Genomic DNA, 26,257 nt, shown 5'->3' on the forward strand with positions numbered 1-26,257 from the left:
GCGTGGCAATACGTATGCCTGTCAAAATAATGCATTTGGTATAAATTGACTTAAGTACAATCCCAGTTTTGTGTGTGCACTTACCGTACTTAGATTACACTTTCAGAACATAATCAGTATACGTAAGGTTCATTACATATTACACACATTGCAAGTACACCCTCAAATGAACCCAGCTGTATATAAATAGAAAAAATATGCTTGTTTTTGCATGTGTGTGCATAAGGTGAATGAACAGGGCATGGAGGAACTCAAACATCATAGTCCACAAACACTCTCTTATCTCTGAAGAGAGTCAACATTTATGAACATAGACTCTGACAACCGTGACACCGGGACAGTCACATAACCCTGTTTCGGCAAAATCGGCACATACTGTAAATGGGGTCAAATTTGTTCTATTTCTATGCCACCAGAATGAGGAAAGCCCTACCAACAGGCATAAAAAAGTGGGGCTCCTTACCCTCCTTTAAAACACTCTAAAAGAGAACCTACTGGTGACTGCAAATTGTAAAAATTGGCCCCTGTAAAAAAACAAGTGCATTCTCCACTTTTAGAGCCGAGTTTAATTCGGTTTGGTTCGGGGTTCGGTTCAGGAGGTCCCAACATCTCCCCCCCAGAACCTCTGAATGACGTCATATTGTAGTTTGGACAAAGCCAAACCGAATTAGACTTGTCTCCAAATTAGTTGAGTAAGCCTATATGCAAGCTTATCACCGGGAAATAAAAATAAACATAATGTTGTGCCACTTTTGTTGTATGCAATGTTTACAATTGTTATTACTATTACTGCTATATTGTCTGTGGCATCCTTGAAAACACAGTCAACACAACCCATTACCCGAATCAAATAAACCTGGTCAAATATTACTGCCCTGCAAGGGAATGATGTTCAGTCAGTTCTGTACTTGAGTTTAAGTACCGTTGTTTATTCCAAAGTATTCCATCAAAAGTACATTCACTTTTTAATATCAATCCATATCTGTGATTTGTTTTCACAAACCATATACAGTACCTTGTAAGTAACACTCTAAAACATAATTAATGCTGTGCTAGACATTGCTTATAGAAACACCTTTAGCATAAGAGAATAAAACATCTTAAACACTAGCCTATGAGGTTATAACATTTTCTTGCGGTCCAGGCACCTATAGGCTGCTGACGCAACCTAACCTAACAGATCCTGATAACCTTTGCTGGTCTTAACCAACAGCCTATGAGGTTTAAAAAACATAACCATTATAGCCTAAGAATGTTCTCCTTTGAGCACAGGTCTCCACCAGGTCGGGTTGTCTACCCAAGGCCATACACTTTGGAAGACAGTCCTAGCCACTTGGAATGTAACTTTCAAATTGTGTAATGATTTGTGTGAGACATAATCCGTAGGAGTAGTATCAGTAGTCGTAGGAGCAGTAGTTCATGGTAGGCTGTGTGACCTGGCGGAGACAAAAACAATGATGTGATGAACACAGTTATAGTTCCCTTGTGGTCTGGACACAGGAAGTTGTCATAGTGATTGACAGCTGGCTGGATGTGGTAAGGAAGGTGGGTGCTGTGGCTGGATGGCACAGCTGAAGGTGAAGTTGGAACTCTCAAACACCTGCAGCCCCTGCTGTTGTCCCTCAGAAACCCTGTTCATGTAGACAGTGATGTTTGCGGACCTGTAACAAGACAGATGATTGGCTGAACCAGCAGATATGTACAGCACTGACAATGAGGTGAAACTAAAGTTATCAGATATTTTACGGTTTGTACCCATCACTTTGCCACGTTATGCATCCATCTGTATTAAGTGACCACTTTGGCCATTTTCAACCTCATGTTCATAACATTCCGTCGCTAATGTGGAATTTAGATAGTAATATTATAGACTAATGCCAGGTCATTGTTGAGCACTGATGAAAATAAATTAGATTTGAATTTTTAGTTTTTCTACTATTAGACTGATGATTGGTTGAAGGTTCTTAACAGTTCTACTGACAGATTTATAATTTATTTATTGGGGCTGGTGCCAGCAAAAAGCAGATTACGTTTGCAATGTTATAGAAAACGATCTATTGATTATTTCCAAACAATCTTTTTTCATTGGACATATATGTGTACTTTAGCCAAGCTGGTGGCAGAGGGTATAGCCTCATGCAAAGAATGAATGTGAATTGGGCCGCTCCGCTTGCCGTCCATTCAGAGCATAGAAATGCATTTCTATATCAGATCCACAGAAAACAGCCAGGAAGTGATTTGGAGTCCCATTATTGTTTACGTGCGGTGGACATTTTAGAGCAGCGTTACGGGAGATGTTTTTACTGTACACGGCGGTGCGACCAGTTATCAGCCTACAGTCATCAAAAGTAAGTAAATGAACGAGCGTTCGTATTGGCAACGAGCTAGGGTCAAAATTGGGGCGAACGGGAACGTCCCAAGCAGTAAAAGAGTTAATGGTCTACCTATGTTTTTAGATGACTAGTCTATTTCTATGCATTTAATGTATTACCATGTGCTGTCCTTGTTGTAAATTGCACTGGATTAAGAGTGTCTGCTAAAAACGTAATGGTAAATTGTACGTTTCCAACAGATAACCTAATCGACCTACCAACTCAAGAACATGTCTAGGCTCCGTCCATCACTCTCTGACTCTGTGGCTGAGACCCTCATTCACACCTTTGTTACACCCCGTCTGGACTACAACGACGGAGTCCTGTTTGGGGACCCAAACAAATACCTGGATAGGCTCCACTATGTCCAAAATTCAGCCACCAGGGTTGTCAACCGCACCAAGCCTTGGCAGCACATCTCCCCCACCCGTAAACAACTGCACTGGCTTCCTGTTAAGTTACGCATCAATTACAAACTCCTCCTTCTCACCTACAAGTGTCAAAACGCTGTGGCTCCACAATACCTCTCAGGCCTCCTCCAGGATAAACCTACTCTGCCATGGACCCTGCGGTCCACAGACTTGGACCTCCTCTCTGTCTCCAATGCAAATAAGCGAACCTTCGACCGATTCTAAAGCATTAAAGGAATGTTTATAATGCATTATAAACATGGGATGCATAGCGAAAATTCCTTCCTATCAGACCAGTCTCTTACGTTTGAGGTGTTTACATGAAGCATTTATATTCTGATGTAGCTATCATTCTAAACATTTGTCCTTGGGCCTTTTTTGCCTTTATGGATAAGACAGCAGACCGACAGGAAATGGGGGAGAGAGACGGGGAGCGACACGCGGCAAAGGTCGTCCGGATTGGGAATCTAACCGGCGATGCCGGCAGGCATCCACACCCAGGCGGCAATGCCCAAGCGGCACGTGCCCGGACCAGCAGGCCAGCGGGCGCCCCAACTATCATTAGTGGAATATTAGGGACCATGAATTGTTTACCTGAACAGATCAACTTCCAGCTGACAAAGTACATTTCAGCCTGCTTTGTTACACACTCCCTCGTTGAAGACTCTGACCCAACACAGGAAGACGAAACCTTCCATTGAGGTTGTTCTACGGAAAGATAAGCCATTTCTGTTGAAACAGCAGACCCACAGCCCAGCATTCTACACACAACAGATATCAACTTCTGGTTTGAACTGCCTGGTCCGTCGGAATAAACGGGCCTCCACTCTCCCCGGTGTTTCATTTCCACTATACCGGTACAGTTTCCTCCCACCAACCTGACATCATCTGGTTCTGTACGGAGAAAAGAGTTCATGATGAATATAACTTCATTGTAAAATAAGAATCAATACCAATTGTGTAGTTTGTCTTTTACCCGAGCAGGTGAGTCCAGCAGTCTTGGCAGGTGAGCAGGTGTTTTTAGTTGAGTCTGAGGTTGCACAGTCCTGGAGAACAGACTCTGTGCCTTTACACTGGAACTCTTTGTTCCATGTTGGAGACTTGGATTCTCCATAGAGCGCCCCCTGGAGGACTGAAGGAGCCCCACAGTCCATTTCCCTACAGAGCACCTCTGCATCCTGCTGGTCAAAGTCACCTTCACAAACCGAGGCCCACGACTGATCAGACTTCACCTCCACTCTGCCTGAACACAAACTATTCCCATTCACCAACCTCACAGAGTCTGTAGAGAAATTGGGACAGAAACATAGAGCGAGAGATAGACCAGTCCACATTTAAGGAGCAAAGAAATGTTTTTTAAATTCCTTAGCACAGCAAATATTTTGAATTGTTAACAATGGGAGTGTTGAAGACATTAGTTGTGTTACCTGAACAGATCACCTTCAGTCTTGCATCGGAAGAACTAGACTTCTTTATTACACATTCCTTCAGTGAGGACTCAGACCCAACACAGGAAGACATAGTCCTCCATACAGGTTCATTTGTAGAACCAGAAATAATTTCTGTTGAAACAGCGGAACCACAGTCAAGCTGTCTACACACTACAGATGATGACTTCAGGTTCCAGTCAGAGTCCCTCTCAGACCGACCAATCATTGGTCTCCACTCTCCTTGGTGTTTCATCTCCAGTCTACCAGTACACTTACTGGTTCCTCCCACCAACCTGACGTCACCAGGCTCTGTGCAAAGACGAGAGTAAGACTAGAAATATAATAAATGGCAAAATAACCGTCCAAAGCAATAGTGGAGTGTATATTTTACCTGAGCAGGTGAGTCCAACAGTATTGTCAGGTGAGCAGGTGTTTCTTGTTGAGTCTGAGGTTCCACAGTCCAGGAGAGTAGACTCACTGCCTTCACACTGGAACTCTTTGGTCCACATTGGAGCATTAACTTTCCCATAAAGCACCCCCTGGAGGACTGAAGGTGCACCACAGCCAAGCTCCCTACAGACCACCTCTGCATCCTGCTGGTCAAAGTCACCTTCACACACTGAGACCCACGACTGATTGGACTTCACCTCCACTCTGCCTGAACACAAACTAGTCCCATCCACCAACCTCACAGACTCTGGAAAGAGAGGGGTTGTGGGGAGGAATAAAGCATCTTAATCATTCCACATCTAAGAGTCCATAGATACGTAGATAGATACAGTAGACAGATACTTAGACAGGCAGACAGTCAGACAGACAGACAGACAGACAGACAGACAGACAGACAGACAGACAGACAGACAGACAGACAGATAGCAGGGACGTGCTGGCCATTGGGAAAAGCAGGACAACTCCCGAAAGGCCGGTCCGTTCCCTCTCTCATGATCTGAAATGGCCAATCTTTGAGTAGCAGCAGTGCTATAGAGAGATCTCTCTTTATAGCGCTGAGTAGCAGCAGCCCACAGAGCCATCACATTGGCCCCACTGGCTTGTCTATCATCTGAATACCAGCCCCACCGGCTGGATGGTCTACATAAAACATCATTAGACTGTCTTTATACCAGAAAGACCTAAAATAACAGTAACTGCTCATTGATTAGTATTTTGGGCCTCGCGGCGCATCTGGAAGGCGGAAAAAATTGGTTGGCTGTGCGCAATGAGGAGCTCTCCAACTCCTTTTCCCGGACTGAATCAGGGGCCCAGCACATCCCTGATAGACAGACAGACAGACAGACAGACAGACAGACAGACAGACAGACAGACAGACAGACAGACAGACAGATAGATAGATAGATAGATAGATAGATAGATAGATAGATAGATAGATAGATTAAATGAGAGGATGTACAGATTGTCATTGTTTAAATTATTATTTTTTTCTCTTTTTCTTTTTTCTTACCTGAACAGGTCACCTCTACCTGGAAACCGCCATAGACATGCCGATTTTTTCCACACTCCCCCAGCGAAGACTCAGAACCATCACAGGTAGGTGTAATCCCCCATCCATATCCATCTCTAGAAGGAGACATCCGTTCTGTTGAAACAGCAGAACCACAGCCCAGCTGTCTACACACTACAGTTGCTGACTTCATGTTCCAGTGAAACCCGCCATCCACTGGTCTCCACTCTCCCTGGTGTTTCAACTCCAGTATGCCAGTACAGTTGTTGGTTCCTCCCACCAACCTGACAGGCTCTGCACAGAGAAAAAAAGAATAAGGAGTAAACAGATAATTTGTCTTTAGTATAAAATAATGATCCAAACATACTAATGTATGTGAATGTGTGTATTTTACCCGAGCAGGTGAGTCCAACAGTCTTGGCAGGTGAGCAGTTGTTTCTGGTTGAGTCTGAGGTTCCACAGTCCAGGAGAACAGGCTCACTGCCTCCACACTGGAACTCTTTGGTCCACATTGGAGCCTTCCCTTCTCCATAGAGCGCCCCCTGGAGGACTGAAGGAGCCCCACAGCCAATCTCCCTACAGACCACCTCTGCATCCTGCTGGTCAAATTCTCCTTCGCACACTGAGACCCACGACTGATCAGACTTCACCTCCACTCTGCCTGAACACAAACCAGTCCCATCCACCAACCTCACAGACTCTGAAGAGAGAGAGAGAGAGAGAGAGAGAGAGAGAGAGAGAGAGAGAGAGAGAGAGGGGCAGACAAACAGGCAGACATAATCATCATCATCATCATCATCATCATTATTATCATCATCATTATCACTATCATTATCATTAGTCTAAATAAAGTATAAATAAAGGTCTATAGAAGCCTAAAAGCTGTGAAAGGAGGAAAGTTCATGGTTTCATAAATGGGAGATCAGAGTAAAAACATTGGCTCGAACCCGGCCCTGATCAACTCTGTGTCTGCGTCCTGTCAGGGCCCAGCGGGCTTACAGACAGACAGACAGACAGACAGACAGACAGACAGACAGACAGACAGACAGACAGACAGACAGACAGACAGACATTCAGTCATTTTACCTGAACAGGTCACATCCAGCCTGATGGTGGAATGAGAAGTCGATTTTGTTACACACTCCCTCAGTGAAGACTCGGACCCTACACAGGCCTTGTTCGTCCTCCATACGCGTTCAAATGGGGAAGTAGAACTCTGTTTTGTTGAAACAGCAGAACCACAGCCCAGCTGTCTGCACACCACAGATGATGACTTCATGTCCCAGTCACGATCACCAACCACTGCTCTCCACTCTCCCTGGTGTTTCATCTCCAGTCTACCGTTACACTCGCTGGTTCCTCCCATCAACCTGACATCGTCAGGCTCTGCACAGAGACAAGAGAGAGAAACAAGAAACGTGTTTTTTTGGATACATTTTGAACACAGTTATATCATATTAACAACTTGGGAGCCAAACTCGTTCAGTGACGAGTTAAGGCCACTAGGTGTCCCCCTGCCAAAAGGAAGTTATCTCGTTGACAGACGAGGCAACGAAGAGTTAACTGTGCGTGCCTGCAGCTGCCCTCTGAATGACCTGAGTCCATTACGTCACCCCGCAGCTGCAGGCAGTTAGACAGGGGGAGAAATTGCGGAGGCAGTTTACATTGCTTTAGATTCTACTTTGAAACATAAGAAGGGCTTTATCTATGAATGAGATGAAAACAACACCAGGGAAGCAGAGATCTGATTGTTTTCACGGCGACACTTTACCGCGATGGTCGGTCCCGGTTTGGATTTTAGTTTCGCGAGCGTTTGTAAACAAATGGATTATCCTCCTCAATCGTCAATGGACACTCACGTGCACACACACAAAGCTTCCGAGGCTCTTCAAAATTAAAGCGTAAGTGAACGACGGCAGCAGCAACAGCTAGAAATGTTATAAACCTTGGCTTCCCATGTGTTAAGCAATACAAAAAGTCTGTGGCAGTTTCGAATAGGAAAGATTCTTCATGACCCAGGGGCGATGGTTTTAATGTCAGGGACTTCGGGAATCCAAACCTAAAGTGTAGTGTCTTTTACCTGAGCAGGTGAGTCCAACAGACTTGTCAGGTGAGCAGGTTTTTCTAGTTGAGTTTGAGGTTCTGCAGTCCTGGAGAACAGATTCACCGCCTTCACACTGGAACTCTTTGGTCCACATTGGGGCCTTCACTTCTCCATAGAGCGCCCCCCGGAGGACTGAAGGAGGCCCACATTCAAGCTCCCTACAGAGCACCTCTGCATCCTGCTGGTCAAAGTCACCTTCACACACTGAGACCCACGACTGATCAGAGTTCACCTCCACTCTGCCTGAACACAAACTAGTCCCATTCACCAACCTCACAGACTCTGAAGAGAGCGTACAGAGGGGGGAGAGAGATTACATTTTTGAATACATGAGAAAAATCATCATCATCATAACCAAGTTATCCATATCTACCACTGTACGAACAGACACCACCAGCTGTCATCACACACACACACACACACACACACACACACACACACACACACACACACACACACACATGCACGCACGCAATATATACTGTATGCAGAGTGATTACAGAAAACATACAAATTCTGAGATAACCATCCATTTACAGAGCAGAAAGACAGAGTGTTTAACATGAACAGCAGATCATACAGAAAATCTATTATCTTTCACTGAGCACCGGGCACTTTATGGGCATCTAAAAAGTCTCAGTCTAAGGAGTATTCCTTAAAATTCAAAGCAGTGAGCGAGTCCTTTCTGCCAGCCTTCCGTCACACAGACAACAAATATATTCAGTAAATACAATGCTAGAGAGATAGATACTCTACCTCCTCAGCCACTGCCAATGCGGCAGTAGATAGAAAGCATAAGAGACAACATTATTGCTATTTGTTAGCCATAAATTGTAACGCTTGGAGAGAACTTTTATTTTCCTCTACAAGCGTTATCATTTATGGCTACCTTATTGTCATTGTTTAAGCATTTTGTTGTGTTACCTGAGCATATCACCTCCTGTCTGCCGTGGGCACTATCAGAATATTTTTTGACACAATCCTTCAGTGTAGACTCAGACCCAACACAAGATACAGATGAAAACCGCCATACAGGTTGATGGGAACCTCCTATATGTTGTGTTGAAACAGCAGAACCACAGCCCAGCTGTCTACACACTACGGATGCTGACTTGAGGGTCCAGTCAGCATAACCAATCATTGGTCTCAATTCTCCCTTGTGTTTCATCTCCAGTCTGCCAGTACAGGCATTGGTTCCTCCCACCAACCTGGCATATTCAGACTCTTTACAGAGACAAGAGGGTAAGGAGTAAAAAATAAGCTATATTAATTCATCATTAAATAATAATCCATACTCAAAGTGTAGTGTGTGTGTGTGTGTGTGTGTGTGTGTGTGTGTGTGTGTGTGTGTGTGTGTGTGTGTGTGTGTGTGTGTCTGTGTTTTTACCTGAGCAGGTGAGTCCAACAGTCTTGGCAGGTGAGCAGGTGTTTCTAGTTGAGTCTGAGGTTCCACAGTCCAGGAGGGCAGACTCGTTGCCTTCACATTGGAACTCTTTGGTCCACATTGGACCCTTCTCGTCACCATAGAGCACCCCCTGGAGGACTGAAGGAGCCCCACAGCCAAGCTCCCTACAGACCACCTCTGCATCCTGCTGGTCAAAGTCACCTTCACACACTGAGACCCACGACTGAGCAGACTTCACCTCCACTCTACCTGAACATGAACTAGTCCCATTCATCAACCTTACAGACTCTGGAGAGAGAGAGGAGGGAGAGAGGGAGGTAGTTTTAATCTATAGAAGTAATATAATATTTAATTATATAAAATAAAAACAAATCATCGTAAAGAAATCCTCCTCATCACCAGTCCTCATATAAAAGTCAATAGAATCCTAAATCTCTGGGAGTCACTCCATACTCCCCTGTAAGACATGTACACACGCACGCATGCACGCATAACTGCAGGCAGGCAGGCATGCAGGCAGGAACGCAGGCACGCATGCACACATTTACGTTTAATAGTTATTTAAGTTATTGTGTTACCTGTACAGATCACCTTGATTCTGCTAGAATCTGACGATAATGAGTCTGACTCAATTTCACACTCCCTCAGTGAAAACTCCCCTTCAGCTCGATCATAGCAAGATGATACCACCCACGTAGGTTCACGTGTGGAATCAAAAGTCCTTTCTGTTAAAACAGCTGAACCACATTCCTGCTGTCCACACACTATAGATGATATCTCCAGGAGCCAGTCAGAGTCCCCCCTGTCAGACCAACCACTCACTGCTCTCCACTCTCCCTCGTGTTTCACCTCCAGTATACCAGAACAGTGACTGGTTCCTCCCACCAACCTGACAGGTTCTGTACAGAGACAAGATGGAAAGGAATGGGGGGAAATGGTTATATTTAACATATTATTTAATAATAGTCCAAACCTAAAGTGTAGTGTGTCTTTTACCAGAGCAGATGAGTCCAACAGTCTTGGACTCATCTGCTCAATGAACTCCTGGGAAAGAGTCCATTGAGTATTGTGATTGACAGATGTGTGTTGTTAATTTGTCAATAAACAAAGGAAAAAAACACACCCAATGTGAAGTGAGCGGTGGTCGTGCTTGCATAACGTCTTCAGACTAGGATATAAGTCTAGGATGTACAGGCTACAGACACACACACATTGCTATGGCAAAACGCTGAGGAGTACAGGCTACAGACACACACACACACACACATTGCTATGGCAAAACGCTGAGGAATACAGGCTACAGACACACACACACACACACACACACACACACACACACACACACACACACACACACACACACACACACACAGCCACGCTATGGAGCGGTTTACCACCGCTCAAAAAGACCAGTGGTGGAAAGCAACTAAGTACATTTACTCAAGTACATTTTACAGGTTTTTTACAAGTACAATTTTCAGTACCTTTTCTTCTACTCCACAACATTTTACTAGTTACTTTTGATTATTATTACAAAACAACCATTTCAGCCCCATATACCGAAATATACCCCCATGTACATTTCAGCCATTTGAAAATAGTCAAACAAACAGCTATTTTCAAAAGATTTGTATACATTTCATACATTTGAAAACTTGTGAAACAGGATATTCTTTATAATGATTATTTTCTGGTTACTCACACACTAACACACATACTTAAAACACCTTCAATCTGCTCTGTAAAGGAGAATGTTCTTACCTTCAGCCCTCACTAAGTTCAGAGTATACAGCCATATGAGAAGGAGACAGCTTTGCGTTATCACATGCATTTCGTTCTTCGTTCTCACAGCACTCAGAAGTGTTTACACAGAATAACTATTCCTCGACGATTTAAAGGGAGTGCTCTCGTCCCTCCACCACAGGACTAGGTCTTTATGTAAACAGAGGTTGTTGTGACGTATGATGAAGCCAGCTGTTTTTATTGGCTGAGAGAGTGGAATGTTTCAACACACAGGCAGTGGCATCATATCATAATCATAAGCCGCTTTTCCGTTAATCTCTCAAAACAGACTAACTGAGCTCGGCAGTTAAAGGAACAAAACAGTTGAGGGAGCTGTTTTCCCTTTTCTTTGATTTGACGATGGCTAGCCAGATTGCTTTTCCACTGACATGGCCCAACACCACACCACCCACTTGTGCCAGGTTTTCCACTAATTAAGGACCTGGGTAGAGTGGTGTGAAGGTGGTGCTAAACGTGGTACTAAAAAGTATCCACACTTCATAATGACTGATCACTCTCACTGACTTTTCATTTAGACCACCAGGATATAGTTGTAATACATGATAATAGATTCTATTGTGTTACTTATACACTATTATAATCTATTATAGTGTATGTATTATAGTTATCATAGTAATACATACTGTACTTACTATAATCACAGTTATAATCCATTATAGTGTATTATAATTAGGATAGTTGTAATACAAATTTATATTGTATTATAATCATAGTTATGGGTCTGTTCCAAACCAAATACTCTGTTGCCACGCACATTCATTTGCCCCACAATTTTTTTACATAATCTTAGTTAAAACCATTCCATGATTTATTTCTGTCATAGTGACATTGTCCTGCATCTGATCATGTGTCCCTATCCAAATCAGCTTCACCAATAGCTGGACTGCTTTGGTCTACAGTTTGAAATTCAACTTGTGTCATAAATACATTTATATCAGCAGACTAAAGATGCTGACACATCTTTTTCTTGACAAAAACGGAAAGATTTAGCATTAGATTAATAATTGTCAAGTGTAGGAATGTTTATGTAGGAGCCTGTGCTTTAAACTAAAGACAAAATGACTAAACTTTTAATCAAAGTGAACTTTATATTGAAAGTGCAGTATTAAAGTTGTGCTTAAATAGGTTTGCCTATCAAAATAGTACTGTACATTTAGTATAAATTGACTCAAGTACAATATCAGTTTTGTGTGTCTACTTAACCCATTTAGAACGGGTACACACTATTGTGTATCATTATTTTATGCTTTAACTATTGAAAAATAGTAGATATACAAGCTCACAGCGTGGCACCGAGTGCCGCACTGCGAGCTTGTAGATCTGCAATTTTTGAAAAATCGTGAAAATTCGAATTTTGACCCGATTCTATAAGTGTCTTTTGAATCCTTCTAAGATTTTTTGAAAAACCTGTGTTTCTATGTCAGCAATCTGGCCAGCCATCGTCAAAGAAAAGGTCCTTTTCACTTAGCTCAGTTAGTCTGTTCTTGAGAGACTACTATGTCAGTGGTGCTCAAACCTTTTCATGTGAAGGACCCCCAAAATGATATTTATTTGGCCACGGACCCCCATTCAACATTTTTAGTTCCAGGGACCCCCCAGAAGCAAAATTTGAGTTACAAACGTTTGCTTTGAAAATACATATATTCAAAGATTTGCACACATTTTTACGACTTTTTCAAAAATAGCAGATCTACAAGCTCGCAGCGCGGCACCGAGTGCCGAGCTTGTATATCTGCTATTTTTCACTGGTTAAAGCATTCAATAACTCTAGGCCTAATTAGATTACACTTACAGTACAGAACACAAATGACCTCTGATCCTATGAAATGCATACAATGGAAACGAGTCCCCAGGACTTGTTTTTGTTATCCTTTTAGCCTAAATGTCTGACTGTACCTCATGCTGTTTACACTTATGTCTAATAAGGTATCAATCAGCCAGCCAGTAGGCCAGGGGTTCCCAAACCTTTTTGTCTCAGGGCACCCCATGAATATTTTTTTAATCCGAGGCACCCCTACATTATAATTTTCTCTCCCAGCACCTTATATTTATAGCATATTGTCGGTGTCGGGTGGAAACCTTGTATGTCCAAAACCGTTAGTTTTGTATTTATCATCTATAAAATGTACTAGACTAGTGAAAACAGCAGATCTACAAGCACACACACAAGCGTTGTGTGCTTGTAGATCTGCTGTTTTCACTAGTTTTGTGCGACAGAGGTTTCTGCCTGACAGTAATGATATTTTAGTGATTATGTTGCAAGGAAAACGTTGAGATAATAGCCATTTTGGTTAGAACTGACTGAAAATAACTGTGTACTTCAAGTTTAAAATGATACTAAATATTTTTTCAAGTGTCCAAATAAATTCCAAATATTATCAAATTATCTCGCTGCACCCCTGGACTGCCGTCGCGGCACCCCAGTGTGCCCTGTCACCCACTTTGAAAACCCCTGCAGTATGCAATGATGGTAAAAGTTGCATTAAAACACACATTGGAATTACACCCTCAAATGAACCCATCTGTATATAAATATACTATTAGAAAAACATACACAATTTAGGCCTATGTTTTTGTACATGTCTGCATGAGGTGAATGAACTGGGCAAGGAGGAGACTCAAACATCATAGTCCACAAACACTCTTTTATCTCTGAACAGAGTCAACATTTAGGCCTCTGACACCGTGACATACCCTGCGACACATGAAGAAACCTCCATCCTTGAACACAAAGTCAACACAACCCTTTACCTCAGGGGCCTTCAACAGGGGGTCCGGGACCCCTAGGGGGTCCTCAGGGTTACTAAAGGGGGTCCTCCACATCTTTGAGTGATAGAAACTTTCCTTTTTTATATTAACCACTTGAACCCTAGTGTCCTGTGTCCATGTCCCTCGCAGCGCGAGGCGTTGTGCGCTTGTAGATCTGTTATTTTTGGCAAAGAGCTTTGGTGTATTGGGGAAAAAGAGCACACTAAGTAAAGAGTGATAGGTCTACTAACATATCTAACAAAGATTGAAATTCAACATCCCTAGGAGAATCTTTGACAGCTAGTGTAATTCTGGGTCTCATTCACTCATACACTGTACTATAAGGGGAAAATCGCTCCCAAAAAATATGCTTTAAGTGGGATGGGAGGGTTCCAACTAGTTCTAACTAGTTCTAACTGTTTTTAATTATTCTGAATCCATTGCAAGCATTTGTTTTACACAAAAAAACAAGCAAAAAAAACATCCATTGGGCCAAAAAACACCCCCAAAGAACGATGGTTTAATGATGAGTCATCACTTTTCACAGTTGTATGGGGTCCATTGTTGGCCCAAGGAATGTTTTTCGTGCAAAACAAATGCTTGCAATGGATTCAGAATAATTACAAACACCTAGTTAGACCCCTCACATCACACTTAAAGCAGAATTACCCTAGCTGTCAAAGATTCTGCTAGGGATGTTGAATTTCAATCTTTGTTAGATATGTTACTAGACACCTTTACATACACATTAGTGAAGAAAACGTTTGGTAACAAATTTATTCCCAGGTTTTATTAATAATCATCATCATCATAATAATAATCTTAAAATAAAATAAAAATAATAATTAAGGCAGTTCAAGTACTTGAGCAGCTACTTTTTGTGTGGCGCTATCTATGATCAAGCTTTATAATACGGGGAAAAAAGAAAGACAAAGATGAGATATAAGAGGAGATAAGAGGTACGTTTCTGCCCTTATATATATTAATCAGCAATATAATTAAATATATTTTCAAGTGGAAGTGACATGACATGATACAATCACCAGACTGTCCACACACTGCGGAAAGCGGTGGGTGGTGCGTTCGTTTTTTTTTATTCATTCAAGCAGTTAACTTATTTTACAACTTTTTGGGGCATCACAAGTAGTCAGTTGTTCTCAAACAGTACGCCAGTAGTTCTCAAATGTTTTTTTTTTTTTTTTTTTTTTTTGTGACACAGACCCCCAAATTGATGTGCACAACATACACCCATCTGACAAGGTTTTGTGCCAGGGATTTGTGTCAAAGTTCAAGAAATTAAAAAGGATATTTTTCCAACACTTTCAAGATTCTTCAAATAATGTTCAAAATTAGCAGATGCACAAGCTTGCAGCGCGGCACAAAGTGATGCGCTGGTGAGCTTGTAGATCTGCTATTTTGGAATGACCAACATATAAATGGAGAGTGGTTAAATGATTGCATTTTAGCTGGGCCAGAGTTGGTGAACTGAATACAGTGTTCCAGGAGGTTGAATCGAAAGCAAGGTTAAACCCCAGGAAGGATAAAAAAAAGTAGTAAAAACGTAGTCTACAATATTTACTTCTGAGACGTAGCCTATAGTGGAGAAGTATAAACTAAAGTATTGAAAATGTGATATACTATACTATAAGTAAAAATACCTCAACATTCATTCATGTTTCAGTAAGTTGAGTGACCAACCAATGAAATGGACAATGGAACACAAGGCCTCCTTTCTTTGAGCCCTTTTTTGTGTTCATGAAAGCGCCACAAGGTGGCACTGATGGCCTTATCGTCTTACTCCAGGCAAGAGTTTGTGAGGAGAAGCTACTTACAATGTCATTTACATAATTATACAGTACCACCCCTATGCAATGTGAGGTGTTGTGAGCTTGCAGATTGTCTGTTTTTTCCCCCCGAAAATGTATATGTATTTGTAGTAATTTTACTTCATGTATATTTTGATGCCTATAGATGCCTTAATGGTCCACGTCACATTGATATAAACCAGTATGCGCACGCTGGTCGGCACAAAATGAACCCCACCGTTCATAGGATGCAATGGATGGCACTCGTGTTTAAAAATGCATTCCATCAAACTTTCAGATGCCGTTTTTCTCCCAGTGTGGAGGAAGAATGCTTAGGATTTTTACTGTAAATTCTCACTCTTGAAATATATAATCCTTAGTTTCTGTTGATTGTAAACAATAATAGCGATTCAAAACAGTTGTCCTTCAAACCCCACCTCCATTCACCGTCATCAGAACAGAGGGAGCGCTCCTCATGATCACCTACCGATCCACTGGATCACCAGAGCGTCTACTGCTCGCCCAGCTGCAGTCCATGAAGCATCATTTATGCTCCGTCCTGCGACGGTGTCGCGCGCAGACCTCCAAGCTCAGAAGGGTTGCATTGGTGACGTGATGTGAGTTTGTATATCAGCTACTCTTGACGCGGAATACCGTTGCGCAATGAAGTATATATGTCTCGATAAGGGCGCTCCCATGGGAGCACCTCACTAGCACACAAGAGGACGTTGAATAACCAGTGCTCCCCAAAACAACAGGTTTGGGGATCTGTTGGGAATTGATTACATGATACAGTCAGCTGTGCATTCAGTCTCAATGTTTGTAAACACATAATTGGTCTATACTTTTAACAGAGTATTTTTTATATTGTGGAATTACTACTAAAAAAAGGAAGAAAAACTTCCATTTTTATATCATCTCTTTTGGGTGGAAACCTCATGTCCAAAACTGTCACTTTTCAATATTCTCATTCAAAAATAGCAGATCTACAAGCTCAAAACGTGTCACTTCACGTCATGTTTGAAACTTGTGGATCTGGTGCTTTTGATGCTTATGTGTGACTCTGTAGTCTGATTCAAGAAGGGCTTTAATATACAAAGAGCACAACAGTGATTGCGACCGTAGGTCGCATTTACTACCAAAACCTCCACCGGCTGTCTGTCCGTCCGTCAGTGAGTGAGTCAGTCACACGTCATACGTCACACTTTTGCCCTGCTCATATCTCCACAACCGTTGCCCCCATCCATGCCAAATTTTGCACACACACTCCTTACCTGCCAAACTACAACCTCCAAGGACCCTCGGAGCTCCAGGGACCCCCAGCTCCCTGGGGGACCCCCAGGTGTAAAAAAATATCCCTCCGTGAGTGACACGTCACACGTCACACTTTTGCCCTGCTCATATTTCCACAACCGTTGCCCCCATCCATGCCACATTTTGCACACACACTCCTTACCTGCCAAACTACAACCTCCAAGGACCCCCGGAGCTCCAGGGACCCCCAGGTCCCTACAGGTTTTGGTAGTAAATGCGACCTACGGTCGCAATGACTGTTGAACAAGCACTGATCCTTCCTGTCACCAGACTGTCCTGCTGACACACCATTATTATTCTGTCTATGTCACTGTTGTCGGGCAGAAAAGACTTATCTTCATATTCTATTTTCATGAATTATCTTCCTCCTACTTGATCATAACTGCAGTGCCACACAAAAGCATCAAAAGTATCAAATGCACAACAAGCTCGAAATACAGCGCAAAGACACATGTTTTAGAAGGTTGTTCTGCTATACTTGTTTTGCTACTTTTGAATTTGAATCCTGAAAGTTAACATGCGGTTTTGGACATATGAGGTTTCCACCTGACAGAGACGATGGTAGTAGTAATGACTATGTGACTGAAACGATTTGTTACTTTAAACTGACTCATTTTTTCTTCCTTAAACCATGCACGTTATGTACATTATCTGTTATTACGTCTAACTGGCTGATGCCACTGCTAGTTTTCACCACACACCCTAATGCACCTCATGTAAATGTCACCTTGTCATGTTGATATCTAACCTGTTCTTTTTGTTTCTTCCTTGTTCTATGTCAAATGCTTTTTTGTTTACACCTGAAAGCCTGTTGTGACATTATATTTGAGTTGAGCTACGCATTAGATCACATGCAACTGAACTTTCCATTTGAAACTTTTAGCAATGTTTAGTTGGTGTTGATTTTAACCCCCTTTAGTCTCCTGAATTTTAGGCATTATGCAGATTATTTCTAATTCCTCCCAACACACATTTGTTTGTTGTCATTGCTGTTGTATGTGACTCACCTGCTCTCAACGAACACTATCCCGGCTGACAAGGTGCCGCTAATAACGTTGTTCTGCTGAGCTTAATAATGTAGTATGACCAACACTTAATACTTCATAAACCTTGTTATAAGTTGTTAAAAGAATCATTATAAACATTTATAAAGAGTGTTATGAACCCTTATAATGCACCGTAAATGTGATTATAATGCAATATAGACCAGTTATTTAAGTAAAGTGTTACCAAGTCATTAAATACACATTGTGTCTGTCTTTATCTCTTTATTCTTTTAACAGCTTGGATTATTTATTGATTTAAGAGCCATAGATGACAGGTCACCACAGTAATAATACTGCATGTATGTGATACACTACAGATATCTACTGTTTGAGTTTAGGAATAAACAGAGTCCCAAAGAAAATAAAAGACAACCTGAAGAGAAGTAAATATTGCATCATGCCTTTTTATACCACGGCTGTGCTTTTCAAAAATCTATGTGAACCTAAAATGTTTAAGGAGCGCGTCTGATCTTCATCGCTACAGCTTTCAGGGAGTAATGATAACCCTTCCAGTGCCTCCAGACTACACTTGTTGCATAATGAGCCGTCTGTCCCCACAGGTAAACACCATTGATGTTAACATAGTGACAGTCGTTGTACCAAAACGCACCGTAATAAACACTTGCACAGTTGCCGCCATTGTTGTCCTGATCTTTGTCAAAGGTTGAGAATTTACTTCCATTGTGATAGGTCAGTGAGTCTCCTGCTCCTCCATCAGTGAAGCCAGCAACCTGCAGCTTGTAGCCATCAGCCTCAGAACCCACAGAGAAAGAGGAGTAAGAGGCAGACGCTGTGCTCCCCACAAAGTCTTTGATGTCCACCCTCAGCTGATACTTTTTGTCCTTGGTAAGGAGATGCATGTTCTCCAGTCCCAGCCAGTACTCACCTGATGGGTCTCCAAAGCCAGTCTTGTACTGAGCCCAGGGCCTGTAGAAGTTCACAGTGCCGTCCACTCTTCTCTGGATGACTGTCCAATTCCCTCCATCTGTGTCCATGTCACAGTAGACATTGACAGGTGCAGCAGTGGGGTTGATGGTGTACACACCACTATGTGTGGCGATTCCCTCACAGTCCAGGTTGAGCAACAGAACTGCAACAACAAGTATCATCTTGAAGTCTTAAAGCTGTTATGACACGCACAAAAAAAGGTAAATCAGGCTATCTTTTTGGCTAATATTGTTGATGACGTCACGCCGTAAAGATTCCGCAACTTCATGGCATATTTACCGCTAAATGGTTTTTAACAAACTAGCCGTCAAAAAATAGTATTAGAGGATATCAGAATGAATGAATAGACAGGGAGGCATCAGCTTCCAGCTGGAACTCAGTCGACAAATGAACTGAGATAGATTTATTAATTGCGCTCTTATACTGTATACAACAGGGTAATAAGGACTTCCGGTAAGCACTACAAAGTAAGAGTTCATAAATACAATTGAGAGCATATATTATCTCCACAACTTATGTTATATGAGCGGGTGGTACAAATACAGGGAACCAGGGGTCCATTTGGTTCCATCTGTACCCTTGAGATTGTTTTCCCCGATCGCGACACATTACCTTATTACTGAGTCTCACAGACAGACGGACAACCAGACCAGTTATCGAGAATTGGATCACGGAATTCCACTGATTCTACGCTAGAACGACCGGTTGCAATAATGTTAAGTTGCGAGGGTGCAAACACACGCCCTCCGCGGGCGTGTGTATTGTGTATTGCCAGTGTTGGAAAAAGTATGGAAGAAGACAGTGGTGTAAAGTAACTAAGTACAATTTTGAGTTACTTGTACTTGGCTACTTTACTTGAGTATTTACAATTTCCAATACTTGAATTTCTACTCCACTACATCTCGGATCCAAATATTGCACTTTACTCCAATACATTTATTTGAAAACTTAAGTTACTAGTTACTTTGCAGATATAAATTATAATATTATAAAACATACATTAACAACTTTAGCGGCTATTTGAAAATCGGCATTACGACGTGTTGTGAGCTTGTAGATCTGCTATTTTCAAACATTTTGTACTGTTACTTTTGGTACTTTATTACATTTTGATGCTTTTGTACTTTTACTCAAGCACATTTTGAATTCCGGACTTTTACTTGTAACAGTATTTATTTTTATTTTTTATTGATACTGTTAAAACATTTGAGTACTTTTTCCACCACTGGAGGAAGAATACTTGGAAAAAGTACTCAAATGTTTTACTAAGTAAAAGTATCAATACTGCAATGTAAACATAATCTGTTAATGTAAAAGTCCAGAATTCAAAATGTACTAAAAATTAAAAGTAGCCTACGAAAGTATTGGCGTCACTATGTACTTAAAGCACCAAAAGTAAAAGTACTCATTATATGCTAAAGTCCCATTTCACAAGTTTTCAAATGTATACTGTAACAAGCTGGCAATGCGTTGTGAGCTTAGATCGTCTATTTTCACCCCATAGGTCGAACTCCCGTTGGGTCGAACAGCAAAAAGCTGCTAGAAAAAAAACAAGCTGCTTTTTTTTATCAGTAAATGGGCGTGTTAGAATATTTTTGATATTTACTAGTTAATATCATATCGTTTTTATTGACGCATACTGTATATTGTCACTGTGACACATGCTTACCCTCAGGCCCTGGGCTGGCCACGGGCCGATCTAGAAGTTCACAACGCATGCAAAGTGACTTGTGAGCTTGTAGATCTGCTATTTTCACTACTACTAGTTTAGGTCCCCAAACGTTTAATTTCTCTTGGGTCATGGGCTAAAAAGTTTGGGAACATGTAGACAGTGGTGTAAAGACTTTACACCACTGTCTACAGCAAGCATGGTTTTGCTGCCGTGTAGAACCGTTTATATTAGGGCATTCACCGAATATTCGAATATTCGAATATCAGATCACTATTCGATTACTGTAATCACTATTCGAATATTCGCCGAAATAAATTTTAATATTATTTAAAAATCCAAAAAAAATATTGTTTTTTTTTTTGTTTGTTTTTTTGTTTTGTTTTTTAGCCGTGACAATATTTCTACATCAGACATGCAGCTGTGAGCTCTGGTGTTAGTATTTCTCCTAATCCATTCATGTTTGATTGTTGTCAAATCCAACCACACTGTAGTGGCTAGCCTATGTGATTGATGTGCCGACATACACGGCTGGCCCGTCCATAGAGTTGGGCCCGTCACTTAGTGTAGGAGGGGAGGGGCGCTCCAGAACACAACAGCACTCCAGAACAAGCAAGCTCAATGCTCAGCTCATTGCTGACAAAGGTGTGCAATACTTTAAGCTACTTTACTTTATTGCTGCTGAGTTTCGTTCCTCTTGCCGAGTATATCCAGTTTAGAGGACACCCTTCTCTTTACAGTAGCTCTTTTGGACCGCGCTTCACCACAACCGCGTTGATGTCATGCTCCATATTCAAATGTATCTCATCTTAAACAATAAAGGTACAAGCGTCCAGCGTTTTATAACGGGTCGAGAGTTTCGCGACACAGATTGGAGTGGAATTGATGATCTTGTAAAGCTTGTGTGTTACATACTGTATAGTATATACTATAGCATGTAATCATAACCCATCTTAGCCTTGTCTGTTGTACTGGTCGAGACTCGAGTCACACGCACCAGCCTTCGTTAACATTGGAATGAGTCTCGGTACTGACGGTACATACATATTAATGGCCTGCTAAGTAGCGGAGGTGTTAACGACATGCGTGTGAACAGTTTACAGTTTACAGTTTAGGCATTTAGCAGACGCTTTTAATCCAAAGCGACTTACAATCAGCAGATAACATCACAATAATAAACAAGATAATATGTCAGTACATCATCAACAATATAACAAATGCAAAAGGATATCTATCTAGAAAAACACCATATAATCAAAGTTCTAAAAAACATAAAAAACAAAACAAATGCTAACTAGCTTCATGTATTCATTGATTTTTCTGTAGTGCTAAGGGTGCTAAGGGTAGTGAAGTCATTAACATAGCGTGCATATCCCATCAAATAATCACGAAATGCCTGAATCCCGAGGCTAAACAATTCACAACACAACACTGCTTGTAACGAACAAAGGATGGACAGTATAAATGTGGTTGTTGTTGAACATAGATAGGATAGGCTTGAACAGTTATTTTCAGAGTTTTCCTAGTAAAATGAACTTGTTTTTCGTCGCAAGTTTCATCAGCATGTTTATGCTATGTTCAGTCGTAAGACAGTGAAGCGTGTCAAAAATAGCAGATCTACAAGCTCACAACACGTCTATCCGCGACGCATTGTGCATTGTAGGTCTGTTCTCTCTCTGCTGCTTGAGTTCAGCATCCACCAGTGAAAACCTCTCACAGCCAATCGATGGCTGTTATTTCACGAACCCCGCATTTTGTCCCGCCTACAAAAGTTAACCCGTTAATTGCTGGTTGTTTTTAAGGCTCGCAAAGGAGCGTTTTAATGATTTATTAGATTACAAAAATATTACATTTCACCCGTCGAATACCCGAATATTCGAATAGTTGGAGGTCGCATAATTCGAATTCTAAAAATCACTATTCGTGAATGCCCTAGTTTATATATATATATATATATATATATATATATATATATATATATATATAATCACTGAGAAAACTGATATGTGAAATACAGTAATGTTACGATATTCAAAGTCTTTATTTCATTCCCAAAATATACAAATGCGAAAAGGAAATCAACATGGTGCATGTGATCAAATGCATATCAAATGTATCTAAATATAAAAAAGTATAACAGTGTTTGAAAGCTAAGCATCCTAACCTGCATCTTGTTCTCCCAGGCAGCTCTTCAGCCGTTCTTCCAGGCTGCTCAGCCTCTCCTCCAGGCTGCTGTTCATCTGTTTGAACATGGCCCTCACCTCCCAGCGGATGTCATCAGCCTCAGCCAGACACAACAGGACAAAAAGGAAAGCAGCCTTCATGGTGACGCTCAGACTCTGTAAGACAACAAGCGCGACACCTTGTATTTATTGGATGTTCATATATTGGTTCGTTCAGGGGAAAATGGAGATGTCTTTATTTGGCTTTCTAAGAACCCCAAAAATCTAAACATACCACTCAACAAAGATAAATAAGTCACACGCGGACGGACCTGGGCAAAAACATAGTCTCCCCATGGCTTTCGGCCTGGCGGAGACAATAATATATATATATATCAGTGCTGCTGGGGAAACTGGATGACAGAGTAAATTTGGCTAAATAGACCCCATAAGCCAGTTCCCAAATAGCGCCATCTTGGATATCGTGCAATGCATTGCTGAAACAATGCCCAACTGACATCACTCACTGACATCACTGACATACATCACTACAGTGCCCAAATTTGGAGATGACATCACAGACTGGCCTGGACACGGAACACCATATGGACATAAAAGAGAGCCAGACAGACTGACAGACAGATGGATACAACAGGTATTGCACAACTGGACATCAATGGTGACTATTCTGCCCACGGGCACCGGTCTGGGTTCTCCAGTCCAACATTACTTCAGCATTAAATCGGCATTCAAATCGTACTTAAAGTACAGAAAGTAGAAAGTACTCATTGAATGAATGAATGTCCCATTTCACAAGGTATCACAGTCATGTACAGTATGTATTAAAATCTTTTTTAGCAGATGTACAAGCTCACAACGTTGTGGACTAGAAGTACACGTGCAGAACAATGAAAATACTCCAGTAAAGTAAAAGTACCTAAAAATTGTACTTAGTTACTTTACGTCACTGCCAAATTCTCTCACATCATAACCACTATAGCAGTGGTTCCCAAACATTTTAGCTCGAGACCCAGAAGAGTAATTAGACCTTCACACTGGACCCAAACTAGTGAAAACAGAAGATCTACAGAACCTTTAGATCGTCTATTTTGACTGCTTTTTAAACATTTGTTTTCAAATTTATGGAAATTCTCAGATGATATTGCTTAGTAAAATAATTCATATTACATTTTGAAATAATAATAAAAATAAAAAAATAAAAAAATCTATGAAGCAAAAAATTGAAAATGTGTGACTTGCCTACCCAGTGTTTGGGAACCAGTGCACTATAATCACAAATACAAATACAACACAATACAACACAAAACTGCCAACCACACAGAAATTGTTCACACACTTTTCTTTCTACCTGAATGATCCCACAAACACAGACTTGGGGAACCACACTTTTATTCTACCTATGGGTGGATTCTCCCAATGCATGTCAATGGGAATGGAGTGGATTGCTGCCAAAAACTTTACAAAAAAGATGCTCCATACCCATTGAAATGCATTGGCAATGCAATCCGCACTCATAGTTAGAATAAAAGTGGTGTGACCATGCCCTAACACAACATATTATGTGCAAATACTGTAGGTCAATCATTTGTTTGTCTCTTTGGCCTATAAAAACATAGAACTTTGCACAAAAACATATTTCTTTCTTTTCCTACTCCTATGAGTAAATAAAACTGATTCTCATCCACAATGTGTAGACCTCTCACCACAAGAGAAGATGCTGTTGAAATCCTCCTTCTGCTCACACTGTGTGTGTGTGTGTGTGTGTGTGTGTGTGTGTGTGTGTGTGTGTGTGTGTGTGTGTGTGTGTGTGTGTGTGTGTGTGTGGGTGGGTGGGTGTGTGAGTGTGTGTGAGTGGAGCTCTAAACATAACTCCACCCTAATGACCTTTGATACAGTGTCATATTATCCCCTCAATACACCCATTTTGTACACTATGAGGATTACCCGTAAGGGTCCATTTGGTATTTGTATACTCTCAGATTTACAGACCAGTAAGGGTCCATTTGGTTCCATGTGTACACTCTCAGAGTTAAAGACCCCAAGCAGAGCCCTGAGGATCCCTGGACCACACTTTAGGCACCTTTCCATTACCATGGCACCACCCCACCCCACACAGGTTTTCCTTTTTAAATAAACTTTATTGAGATTTGCAGGTTTTCATGTTTCACAATCATTTTAAGCATTTGCATTACAGTAATTTGCATTAAATTAGGTATTTAAATACAAGAACATACAATAGAAGATATTAGGGCAAAACAATACCTTTTTTTGTAGGTTTTCCACTACAAGGAACTAACCTGACTTTCGCCAGATAGTTGCAGCAGTGCGTAACGCTCTGCCTTACATCTGGGCTCTCTCGGACAGACTCGATGTAAGGGGCGGGCCATTTTTTGAATTTCGGTAGCAGGTGATTGGATGTGGCCGTTTCTATCACAGTCTGGGAGTGCCAACTCCAACCACTCATATTGGCCTGTCTGCATGACGTTGCACCCAGAATCCGCCTCCTGGGTTTCCACGTGGTCTGCAATCAGACTCTATTGGCTCAGAGCCGCTCAGAGCCCGCCCATAGCTGCCGCTGATTGGTCCGGCCCGGGACTTTACGAGTGTTATCAACTCTGGCCGAGCAAGCCCAGATGGTAAAGCAGAGCGTTATATACGCAATGCTGCCACCATCTGGCGAAAGTCAGGTAACAAGGAACTAGAGTGGTGTGAAAGTGGTACAAAACGTGGTACTAAAAAGTATCCACTCTAGATTAGGTCCGAGCTCAGCTCAGTGGGGCCAAAGCATCTACTGCTGATTGGTCAGGGAATCCTCACAGCTGAGCTGTGTCTGTCAACACAACAAGGTGAAACAGATTTTACTCTGTGAGTCGGGGCTGCAAATCAAGTAAAGCCTGTTTGTTTTTATATGTGTATCTTTGTCAGAAAAGAGGTTGATTCCACCAAGCACCAAGAACATACTGTGTAACCAATTGGTCCCGATCCAGAGACCACCCCAGTAGTCCACAACCTTCACTGACTGATCAACACCTACAGTACAAGGCACTACCTCTGCCCTCATCAAACACCATGTCCCCTCACGCGCTATCAGGTCTGCTGATGCCGATTCACCCATAAAGCTAGCTAGCTAGCTAAATAAATAAATCATTAAACAAACAAACAAACAAACAAACAAACAAATAAATAAAATAGTCATATATATATATATATATATATATATATATATTAGTACTGTGTGTGTGTACAGTGTGTGTGTGTGTGTGTGTGTGTGTGTGTGTGTGTGTGTGTGTGTGTGTGTGTGTGTGTGTGTGTACACTGTGTATACATAATACCTGGGGTCTTTAGACTTGCCTTCCCTAGCTGCCTAACTCTACTCTCCCTTTCTGCTCCTTTAATCTTAGCCTTTTGTTTTTATGTCCCTGCTAACATTTTAGCTCTTTTATCCTTTTAATTATTATCTCCTAAATAAAGTAGTTTATTTTATTTTTTGATTTGTTTTTTAAAGCATCTTCTTTGTTTTGTAAAGCAGTTTCTTTCCCCAGGCAGTCAGACTCTTGAATG

General features: G+C 41.5%; 2 protein-coding genes across 4 annotated transcripts; both read right to left on the minus strand.

The window, feature by feature from the left end:
* Window positions 1-908: 908 nt before the first annotated feature.
* On the minus strand, window positions 909-11,152 carry LOC308293317 (scavenger receptor cysteine-rich type 1 protein M160-like). The gene is made up of 13 exons (XM_080735779.1): window positions 10,942-11,152; window positions 9,759-10,079; window positions 9,163-9,468; window positions 8,700-8,999; window positions 7,752-8,057; window positions 6,758-7,057; window positions 6,066-6,371; window positions 5,672-5,965; window positions 4,604-4,909; window positions 4,210-4,521; window positions 3,759-4,064; window positions 3,377-3,676; window positions 909-1,661 (listed from the first exon to the last, which is right to left on the minus strand). Exons 1-13 carry the CDS (start codon window positions 11,009-11,011, stop codon window positions 1,636-1,638), a joined length of 3,453 nt encoding a protein of 1,150 aa, XP_080591905.1. The 5' UTR covers window positions 11,012-11,152; the 3' UTR covers window positions 909-1,635.
* A 6,960-nt stretch (window positions 11,153-18,112) lies between these two features.
* On the minus strand, window positions 18,113-25,003 carry LOC308292423 (microfibril-associated glycoprotein 4-like). 3 transcript variants are annotated; one of them, XM_080734754.1, is made up of 3 exons: window positions 24,959-25,003; window positions 22,678-22,852; window positions 18,113-18,986 (listed from the first exon to the last, which is right to left on the minus strand). In XM_080734754.1, the coding sequence occupies exons 2-3, from the start codon at window positions 22,835-22,837 to the stop codon at window positions 18,349-18,351; spliced, it is 798 nt and encodes a 265-aa protein (XP_080590880.1). In that variant the 5' UTR covers window positions 22,838-22,852; window positions 24,959-25,003; the 3' UTR covers window positions 18,113-18,348. The 3 variants fall into 3 exon arrangements, with proteins under 3 accessions (XP_080590880.1, XP_080590878.1, XP_080590879.1); XM_080734752.1 differs by lacking the exon at window positions 24,959-25,003 and adding an exon at window positions 24,400-24,490; XM_080734753.1 differs by lacking the exon at window positions 24,959-25,003 and adding an exon at window positions 24,393-24,441.
* Window positions 25,004-26,257: the final 1,254 nt, after the last annotated feature.

The sequence above is a fragment of the Nannobrachium achirus genome, assembly GCF_963921795.1.
Source record: "Nannobrachium achirus genome assembly, chromosome: 10".
Taxonomy (NCBI): Eukaryota; Metazoa; Chordata; class Actinopteri; order Myctophiformes; family Myctophidae; genus Nannobrachium; species Nannobrachium achirus.